The sequence below is a fragment of the Limulus polyphemus genome, unplaced genomic scaffold (assembly GCF_000517525.1).
Source record: "Limulus polyphemus unplaced genomic scaffold, Limulus_polyphemus-2.1.2 Scaffold914, whole genome shotgun sequence".
NCBI lineage: Eukaryota > Metazoa > Arthropoda > Merostomata > Xiphosura > Limulidae > Limulus > Limulus polyphemus.
Window position 1 is genome coordinate 357,291 of NW_013666524.1, and position 11,332 is coordinate 368,622.

An 11,332-nucleotide genomic window follows, 5' to 3' on the forward strand; every position below is an offset into this window, starting at 1 on the left:
TAAAGCTTTACCAATTTTGCATAGAATAATAATAAACTAGCTAGTCAAAGATCTTGAGTCTGTTTTGCTCTATCAAATGATTATTAAATTACCGTTAGTGATAGAACTTGGTAGGCGTCCTGTCTATTGAAAAAAAAGATTATAATGAACAAAAATAAGAGATCTAGGTTTGGGCTATTCGCGATTTTCAACTTTGGAACACCCTTCATAGCTAATAAGCGGCATATACGCCGAAGAAAAGCTATTATACCAAACAGCTATTTATATCTAGATTCTGATTATCCGTAGAGAAGAAAATTCAGGTGAGTTTTGTATTACTTTAATACGGGCGTCCGTGCCATCCCTACATAGAGAGTACTAACGCACTCTCCAATTTTTGCCTGGTAATTCCTGTTTCGCCCTGTAATTAAGTTTTTTAGAGGAACAATATATTTCTGTAAGAAAGCTAACTTCAAGAGGTAATGATAACATCGTTTACACTAGCATTATGATTTTTTTATTACTGTTAGTTATTACGACTAAACTATGACATCGTGCACAGCCAAGATACACATAGAGTGGATTTAGGTTTAAACTGACGCTACTAATAAAGTAGTTGTAAAATTATCAACAAGAAGAAAGATGAACAATTTGGTGGGTTGTTCACTTTCTGGTTTGGTATCTTAGCGATAGTTTCTTGCCCTGTGTTTTGGGGTTGTTGAGTAGAGAAACAAAGAAAAGTGAGTGGAAGTCATCTTTTAAAGTAAAATTATTTGTCATTGTTGTTTTTTTAGCGTGCATATTTGTATAATGCCTATTGAGTACTTAAATTTGGCCATCCCTACATTTAGAGTCTACCGACTTTATGATGTGGCTTTAGGTCGGAACTAGAGTTAGCTATAAATAACATGAGATAAATAAAGGGTTTCAATAAGGATTAGAAAGGCATTTTTAATAAGAATGAAGAGACACTGAAAATGGAAAATAAATCAATAGTTAAATAATTTTAAAAAATGGAAAAATACAGACATAATATTAATAATTTTAAAATAAGTTGTGACACGAATAATTTAGAAATATTAGTCGTTTGGTGGCGTAAGAATGTGTAGAGTTAAGATGTCAGCTACCAGTAAGCATGCGTTAGGTTTTAGGGTAATAGCAGAATGTAGTAAAACTAAAGGTAGGACAGGTGTTCTCAGTTTGCCGCATGCAGATGTTGAAACACCAGTATTTATGCCAGTAGGAACTCAAGGAACGCTGAAGGGTCTCCTTCCTGATCAGTTGGAGAAGCTAAATTGTCATCTAATTTTGGGGAATACGTATCATTTAGGAATGAGACCAGTGAGTTGTAAAATTTGTAATGCGTCGTGTTATGTCTAAACTGTAAAGTAAAATGTCACTAAATTTTTGTTTATTTATACAATTACACATTTTATTTTCCCAGTTATCGCAATTGACCATTGGTTAAGTGTAATGTTAGCCTTAGGTCTCCAGTTAACTACTGTTAATACTGACATGATAGTGGTATTTGCAGCCACTAATAATTACTTAAATTAACTAATATTTATTCTGTATTGAGATAAATGTTCTACATATATATATATATATATATATATTTAATTCTTTATTTATACTTACACTAAGTTACAGTTAGAGTCATAAATAACCAATAAATAGGTTAAAATCTCTTAATTAACTTTTCTCTTGAGAAAAGGTAAAAAGTGATTTTATTGAAGTTTATATTGTTATCTGGGGGTTCAATAGGATAAAGTTCTTTAATCTTTGTTGTTTTTTTTTGCTATATCCTGAAAATAATAGAACAAGAGAACACGATTTAAATATGACAAAGACGACAAGCTAGTTTCAGTTAAGACACGTTTATTTTTGTGAGAGAATGATTAGCTTATGGAATGAGTTGCCATTGGCAGTAGAAGAGATAGACACTTTACAAGAGTTTAGTAAGGGAATTGGTAAATTATTAAAAATAAGTCTTGGGTTCAAGTTTTACTATATCTGAAGGGTGAGTATGCAGGGACAATATTGAAGAGCAAATGGTCCCTTGATGTCTTTATGTTATAAGATTAAAATAATCCTTATCAGCAAAATTTTATATTCTGTTACTACAAGTTTGTAACTTTTCTGTCATGAAGTTTAAAAATATTTCTTTACGTACTTAATAGATCCCATCATATAGAACTCAAAGCTCTAACAATCTTAGTCATGCCTTCTAACCTTTCTTTCATCTCTTTTTCAGTAAAAACACATTAATTTTATCTAAAGTCCACTTCCACTATTGTAACATGGCTTGTAATTTCTAACTACCAATGCATGCACATTCTTAAGTAATATATAACTGAATTAAATTTTTTTATTGTTTTTAGAATTTTTTTACCCATTCAAAGAATTACTTTGCTTTTGTTAAGAACCTATCACTCCTTAAGAACATATTTATCCATTTCTTGATTTTCAAACATGTCACTTAGTTTTTCAGGCCTTGGTTCAAACATTATTATGGTGAAAAATCAAGTGATTTGATCATATACTAATTAAACACAACTTTGAAAACAGCTATAGAGAAGATTTAAATATGATTGAATATAGCAGTGGTTCCCAAACTGTGGTTCACAAATCCTTTGGGGGTTTGCAAAATGTTTCAGGGAATTCTTGAAAGATATTCTGTAATGGTGGAAGCAAATGCTTTGCATGCGTCCATCATACTGAGTGGATTATAAATTCAAAACTCTTCATGAAAAATGGAAAGGTAAGGGGTATGTTTTGCTATTTTTAAAATTAGGATGAAGAACAAGCTTAGGCTTAATCAAACTCAAAGTGATACGAGTTATGAAAGTGAAATCTTAGAAGAGTGTTGCTGTTTTCATAATGTAATAGAATTAATAATGTAATAATAAATAGTGTGTAATAAAATTGTCAGAAGAAAAACAAATTTTATATTTCCAAGATCTCTGTTTTATAAATTATATTCAGGAGGAGGTTTGTGAGTTTTGGCATTTTGATGAAAGGGGTTCATGGGATGTTAAAGCTTGGAAAACACTGGAAAAGAGCAAGAATTAAACTATCACACAATAATAAATATATAAGTTTAAAAAGGTTTTTTATAGTTCTGAAAAGCACCTTTCAGTTTCTTTTCATTTGTGAATTTGAAAGTACTTGTAAGTTAAATTATATCTGTTTGAAAGCTACAGAAATTTTCCTCAATGAAAGGACATCAGATAACTAGATATGATAAGATTATACAGCTTAGGATTGAATGGATAACAAAGAAAACTATGTTTGGAGACAATTTTTTCATCATCAGTACAAGTAGTTTATCTAGATACAGGAATAATTATATACAGTATGGAACAAAATTCACATGACTGGAGGTTGCTTTAAGCTTAATAAAGGTATCTTTTTGATGTTTAGTTCTTTGTTTAAAATTGACTTTTTAGGTTTTAATAAATACACTGGTTTTATTGGGTTGTGATGTCTCTGTGTATGAGTTTTTTTCTCTTTTTCTGAATATACTCCCCAACTAAAATCATCATCAATTCAGAGAAGTTTACTAATTAGTAAGCAACTGCAAATATTCTGAGAACTCAAGTCTTTATTAAATATTATTTTTATATTTATCCTATTGAAACAACATGCATTAATAAATTGGATAACTTGACTACTTAATTACTTCTACTTGGAATCGTATGTTTCATTATTTATCAATTTCTTTGATTTACAGAAGATCAATGTGTTTCAAAAAAAACTTAATTGTGCCCATTTGGTGGTATTTAATTGGCATTAATGATTCATTTGTCAAATAGGAAATGTCTAGGTTCTTGTTTTAAAAAAATATTGGAAAATATTTCTTAAGACAGAAAACATGTTTTTTTTTACAAGATTGGCAAATTTCAACCTTCGGAAGAGGTCTGTTATATGAAACCAAGTATAATTTGAAAATTACTTTAAAAAACCTAAACAATGTCATGGTTTATGAAAATAGTTAATCAAAATTAGTATTTCTAATTATTACTATTTTGAATCATTCCAACAATCCAAGTAATCAAAATATTACTATTATGATTTTTCATTATTTGTAATATTATTTTTTATTATTTCAAGTTTGTTCATGAAAATGATAAACTAAACAAATTCCATTATGATCACTCACCTCCATACACAGATAGCTATTTTCCTCTTGAAGTCATGTTATCTGCCTGAGATACTTGCATGCCACCAACCTTGCAAAAACTCTCACCTAAAATTCACATGAAAACATTAATTTTTGCTACTGTATAATGACGTATCATGCAGTTAAACATTCCGCCAATAGGAGTGCAACACACATCCTTGTGCAAATCCTCCCTGTACATTTGTGTGCGAAAATCCTCATTCTTTTCGTTGGCACAGTTGTGTAATGACATGTTCATTTTTGCTGAGACTTGTCAAAGTATATCCATTCAACTACTTTACTTTGTGTTTTCAACTTATCAGTATGAATTCACAATTTAAAATGAATTCTTCAACAGAAGTGAGTGAAAATAACACTCACAATGACAACTTTACCAACAATTCTGGAAGTTCCTTGTCTGTTGAAGACATTACGGCCATCGTACAGTGTGTGTGTGGTGGGGTCCACGATGAAACCAGGACCCTCTTCTTCCACACATTCCTCTTCACCCGATTGTGAAAATGATGTTGAGAAGGATGAAATGGAGCAACGGTTTCTGTCTTCTGACTTTGCATTGTGTACCTCCATGCTATCTGAAGAACTTGATTGGTCCTTTTCTGGTTTCCTAGCACTCATTTCCCTGTGTGTATCATTCTTTCTCTATCCCCTATAATCTATGACACTTCCCATTCTCTATTACACAACCCTTCCCCTTGCAATTTCTTTGTTTTACCACACTTCTCTGGTATTTTCTGTCCATGCTAACCTCTTTTTCAATAAGCTTCCTTCATGCAATATAATGCCATGTCCTCTACATTGACTGATTCTTACCTTCTTGCCTATAATCACTTTCCTTTTCTGGACACCCAGTCTTTGAAGTCTCTTTTACAGTCTTAGGGTGAGCTTTTTGTCAGCCATGCCCCTGTCTAGTGCCCAATTTTCCTGACTTCTTGCATTCCTTATTACCCTTCTTCATTACCTCTCTTCTTTTACCTAATGACAGAGGTACGGGGATACTTGGACCCTCCTTTTTTCTTCTATTGCCTGTTCTACTTCTTCTGCCCCTTTTCTCACTTGGTTCCTTTGTTGGGTAGAGATACCCTACTTTCCAATATCTGTTACCTTCCTCTGTGATCTTTGTTTTGCCCCCTTTTCTGTCAGGTCTTTGGCAGTGTCCATGGTTCCCTCGAATCACAGGCTAAAGCTGCCTGCCATCAGTCTTCTCTTTCGTCTTTTGTCTTGCATTAATCCCAATCTTACTCCATCATATCTGTCCCTCAACCCCCTTTCTGTTCCAGTATCCTTGCCTCCCATCCTCCTTCCTCCCAATGTCCCTCCTGTCATCCTAACTGTTAGTTACCATCAAGATGGTACAGGTCCCATGGGAGTCTGTGTGTCCCAGTTTTTCATTTGTAGGGTCCTTTTGCTGCAGATAGAGGGGGCATTCAAGTTCCGACCCACAGTCTCATCCTCCACTTTCATTCACCTCCTCTTCTTCTTCTCCCTCAAACCATAGCCTTTCATCACTCCTCAGATCCAGCCTATCTTAAATGTCTGGATGGGGCAGTTTTGGTCCTGTTGGAGAAGCAAGCCATAGAGTGAGTTCACAAACATTCTCCAGGTTATTACTCTCACCTCCGAAAGATTAGGGACAGGTTCCCAGTATCAACCATTTTTTAGTTGTTCTCTCACTTTCATATGTAGAATTTTACTCTTGGTAATTGTATATAACATTCAAGTCTGATGCAGACTGTATCCATTCCATGGAGTATCATGGAAAAAGTCAGCACCAGAGTTGTGCATCTGCCTGCTTCTCTGGCTATCACTTGGCAGCTTTTAAATATAGGATTTTGTGATCACTCATTGCATTGTCTCCAGTAAAAGACTTTTCTGGACAGAGAGGCCAATGGTACTCCAGGTCTCCCCTATGTAAATTCTCCCCACCCTCTTCAAGTGGAGCACTAGAGACTTGCCATTTACCAGCCACTGGGGTGGTGGACCATGTAGAATCATCACTGATTGTGGCATAATTGCTAGGGCTAGAGTAAGAAGTCCCTCTATAGTGAGAAGTTAGGGTGTTTCTGGATTGTAGTATAGATCACCTCACTTAATATTGAGCTTGAATGTAGAAGGAGTCATTGTACATCAAGCTGTTTCACACTTCTATTGCTGAGGGGTTTAGCTACATGATATGTCATCATGCGGGAGTGCAAATTCATGTAAATTTTAGGTAGGAGTTTTCACAAGGCTGTTGGCATGCAAGTCTCTCAGACAGATAGTATTACATCAAGAGGAAAATAGTTATCTGTGTACAGAGATAAGAATCTGTTGGAAATACATTTTCAGTTAAGGAAAATTTTAAACATTGGTGTTTTGGATTATTACTTATTTTGATTCATTAAAGTTTATTCAGCTCAATTAATTAGTGTTCAAATCATGAAAACAGTGAACTAATCAAAATTAGTATTTCTTATTATTACTATTTTTCTTTATTCCAATCATCAAGTAATCATTATGATTTTCAGGGAGAGAAATAATGAAATAAAATTACATTCAACTGAGGGAAAGCTATCAGGAAGATTACATTCCCTCATGTAAAGTTGTGTTTCCTTATGAAATGTTTTTCTGTTTAATTCATGCAATATGTTCACTTTCATTGGTCGTAACTAAAGGAATACAGATGGACCATGTATACCTGATCTGGAAAGCCAACTAAAAAGATGATATTCCTGGAGCAAAATTAAATTCCTTGGAAATGCAGAAATGTAGTATTTTGATTCCTGATTTCTCATTTTAATTTTTTCAGTTATTTCAGGTTTGTGGAGCTTTGCCACCAATCATGCTTGACCTTTCAGTTGTGAAAGTGTTATATTTGTTTTTGAGTTATGACAAAGCTACTAAGGCTATCTGATTATTCCTAATTTTGAACTGCTGACCAGAGGGGGAAGGCAACCTGCTGACAGCACCCTCCATTAATTTTTGAGATACTGTTTTTAACCAATGAAAAATGGAATTGACCATGCACGATGAGACAGCTATTACTACTTCCATTGGCATGACAGCACACAACTCACAAATGTGAGGGTGTGACCTAGTGGCTGTTGGTTACGTACATAGCCACAGTGATGCCTATTATTCACATTTACCTTGTTAGGACTAAACTATAGTGTAGCTTTGATTATATACATATTTCTTAGTTATTACAAGCTACAAACATAACCAGTGTTATTTAGGGTAAAATTGTTTTAATAGGAAAAGTTATGACAAATTGATATTCATTATTTCTTCAAAAAAAATCTGAATGCAGAATAATTTGTTTATTTAACTATATTTGTCAGAAATTACTAGACACGGACTATTAAGTCTTAACAGTATATAAGAAATAGTAAAATAAGATACTTTGTTCTTCACGATGTAATCACCTTCGTTGTTTTAGATATGTGATCAGACCTCGACTAATAGAAATCATAAGAAATAGTTGAACATTTGTTGTTTCTTCTATGTGCACAGTGTGTCCTAGATGTGAAGAACATAACATTTAGGACATTCTGCATGCTTAGTAAATACATGTTGAAAACCATTCTTACAAAATGGTCAAAATGGAACAGCTGTGAGCAAAAATAGCCTTGTTTGGAAATACTTTTCATCAACACCAAAACATTTGAGAAGTTGCATTACATTTTTTGAAGCAAGAGACCAAACCTTAAACTTGTTCAGAGTTGTACATGAGAAATTGGTAGAGCAGATTTTCTCTTGTTCGGAATTGCTTCCAAAATACAGCATTTCTGTATAACTGATGCACAACTTCAGGGTTAAAAACATTAAAATATTTAATATTATTATTATGCACCTAACCTATTGATATAAGAAGGCCTGCTCTATTAAATTTTGATTTAGTATATTTTGATCTATTGTACTCTGCTAGACTAAATCCTTTTGTGTGTGTGGTTAAAAGCTACTACAATTAAAATATGAAAAACTTGTGTATTCACAAAGTGAGTTTAAATCCTGGCAGTCTTATTTATTTTTCTTTTTGGTGATGAGGGGGGGGGGTGAGTTTTATTTCCTATTTAACTTTTTTTTTTCATCCACTCAACACAGAGCTAATAGTTTAATTTAATTGTTTATTTTCAAGGTGTTGAGGTTTTGCCTCAGTCCTTATCACAATCACCTATGATTTGCTAGAAATAAATACATACTAGAAAAACCTGTTACTTTGAAAAAAAGGAATAGAAATGGAATAAAAATTTAGGTTATTAGTTTCATTTTCTTGCTGGTGCTATATACTGTTTTAACGTTGATGTTTTGAACCATCCAAGTTAAATATATTACATTATAATGATATCTAAACTATGCTTCTTGTAGGAATTTATATTAGAATTGTGAATTTGGGTACTGATCAAAGGCTTCAAGCTGGCATAGATGTTTTCATCTGACAAGCTCATTTATTTGTTTCTCACAAACTGCAGCTAAACAAATATCTAAATTAATCAAATTCAAATGCTCTTTATAATCCATCACTCCTTCCTGCTGCATATAAATTAAGTAAAATTTCCTTGGATGGAATGTTTCTGAACTCTCCTATATTGCTAAATGCTTTATGCATTTGAACTTTGTGGCCTTGCCATTTTCAGAAACAATGTTATGGGCTTGGGTCTTTGCAGTGACAAGTGAAAATTTAATCGATCTATTTATATCACCAAATTTGGTTTTAAAAAAGAGTTACAAATGTAATTTGATATTATATGTCTTAACTTTGCAGGGTCCTGAAGTTTTGGAGAAGGCTGGAGGTTTACATAACTTTATGAATTGGAAAAAAGCTCTCCTCACGGTTTGTTTTTTGTTTCAGTATTTATCTATATGATTTTTTAAAATTTCTATATTGTTATAATTATTGTTCTGCTATAACTTGTTAAAAGTTCCATAACTTGAACTTTTGGTAATGTAACATCATATATTCTAATTTGTATAACTCATAGAAAGGTATTGGTACAGATAAATTAGCTTCCCTTTTCATTTCTATAAGCATTAGTTGGTGCTACTATTTCATGAGGTCTACAAAAAATATATACACTAGTGTGCGGTCTACACCTATAATATCATCATCACTGTTTCAACTTTCGTTTATTTGCAATTGACACCAGTTATTATAGATAATGCTTTTAAACTAATAAAGTACAAAATATCATTACATAATGTTTTGGGGGCAAATATAATTGAAATGAAATAAGTTCCAATAACCAAAACTAGCACAATTATAACCTAAATTTGCGGTACTCTTGTGGAACACACAATTTATTAAGTTATTATTATTTGCTGAACAAAATCGTGGATAGATATAAATCATTGAGCAAGAAAGTATGTTTTAGTGAATCATTATAACAGTGATGGTGATAGTATCTGTGTAGACTGCACAGTATAGTAGCACCCATTAGTTTCTCTATGTGATTGCTAGCTTATTTATTCTCAGTTTGTTTTTTAATACATTCTTTAGGACAGTGGAGGTTTTCAAATGGTATCTCTACTGGAATTGTCTGAGGTTAATGAAGAAGGTGTAAAGTTTGTATCACCTTATGATGAGCGTGAAATTCTTCTCTCACCAGAAAAGTCAATTGAGATACAAAATGCTATTGGTGCAGATATTATCATGCAGCTAGATGATGTTGTCAGTAGTACAGTCTCAGGACCACGTGTGGAAGAAGCCATGCATAGGTTAAGAATATTTTTGTTGTTATGTTTATGGCAAGAATACAGTAAAGCCAGGAAATAATTGTACACAGTATGTATATCATTTGTTTATTCTAATACAGCTTCTTACAATTCCCAGTGCATGAAGTCTGATAGTGGAGTAGTTGTGGATACCGAAGTCTGTTGTATTATTTACGTATGACAGTGTAGTAATTGTGAATACCAAAGTCTGTTGTATTATTCACACGTGGCAGTGGAGTAGTTGTGAATACCAAAGTTTGTTGTATTATTTACATATGACAGTGTAGTAGTTGTGAATACCAAAATTTGTTGTATTAGTTACATATGATGGTGTAGTAGTTGTGAATACCAAAATTTGTTGTATTAGTTGACTACTATAGTCTGCTGTATTATTCACATATGACAGTGAATAGTTGTGAATATCAAAACGTCAATCCATTTCAAGTTATTTTTTCTGTTGTGGTAAATGTTTTCTTTTAATCAATAATTAATTGTGCACATATTACAGTACTCCACTGAACACCCTAAAATAAATATTTATTACAGTTATTGTTAGGAATGTTTAATTTGGTCTGTCATCAGGTATAGTTTTCTTTTTCTCCAAAGTTTTTAAATCATTTTGTACTATTCAAAATCCAATGCTTTTGCCTATTGTTAGTCTTGATATTATCACATGTTCTCAGTAGCAGATTTGCTACTTGCTAGATGTCAATTACGTTAATTCATGTCACATTAAACATTAGGCCAAATTAGCGAAGTTATTGACTACTGTCGTTAATTTCTTCTTATTCTGTTTTGAAAAAACTGTGGTTGGAAAATATCGTTTTGCTTTGAAACAATGTAACTGTAGAAGATATGTTAATGGTAACTATATCTTATTTTTGTATATTTTGTGGTACATAAAATCATGTTAAGAATTTCTGAAGTACTTTAACACTAACTAAATATAAAATTTGCACTTCAGTATATAAACATTATTATTTTTTGTTAAATTCAATAAGTAATTACCGAATAAGTTTAAAAATTGTCATAAACTGACTTTTTCATGATTGGTTTGATAGTTTTGTTTCGTCATCATAACTTATGCTAAATTCTTGGTGATGTGAAAAAATAATTTCATTTTAGAAACTTTTGAAATGTGATAAATTTAACAAGTGTTCTGTTGTTAGTAGTATCAGTGAAATGTTGAAGAGAGTGGCTATCCCTAAAGTTTTAAATCTTGATGTGTCTAGGAAACTAATAGTAATGGTGTTATCATATGTAGTAAAACAATGCAGTATGCTAAAAAGAAATTTATTTGTATCTTGGACAGAATTTATACACATTACACATGTTTCAATCTGTTTTTAAGAGTAAGTGGTCATTTATCTATAAATATGTGTGTAATTTGCATTGTAAGTATGGACAAAATGTAATGTCACTTCCAGAACTGGCAACTTTGTGATAATTAAAATTCGATGACGAGGAACCCACTTTGAGACT

General features: G+C 32.5%; 1 protein-coding gene across 1 annotated transcript in view; it reads left to right on the top strand.

Moving 5' to 3' along the window:
* Positions 1-1,092: 1,092 nt before the first annotated feature.
* The window catches only part of LOC106461212 (queuine tRNA-ribosyltransferase catalytic subunit 1-like), an 18,704-nt gene continuing 8,464 nt past the window's right edge, over positions 1,093-11,332 (top strand). Inside the window, exons 1-3 of the mRNA XM_013921009.2 lie at positions 1,093-1,320; positions 8,904-8,972; positions 9,636-9,853. Coding sequence (XP_013776463.2) covers positions 1,096-1,320; positions 8,904-8,972; positions 9,636-9,853 — 512 coding nt within the window. The 5' untranslated portion in view covers positions 1,093-1,095. The remainder of the gene's footprint in view (positions 1,321-8,903; positions 8,973-9,635; positions 9,854-11,332) is intronic.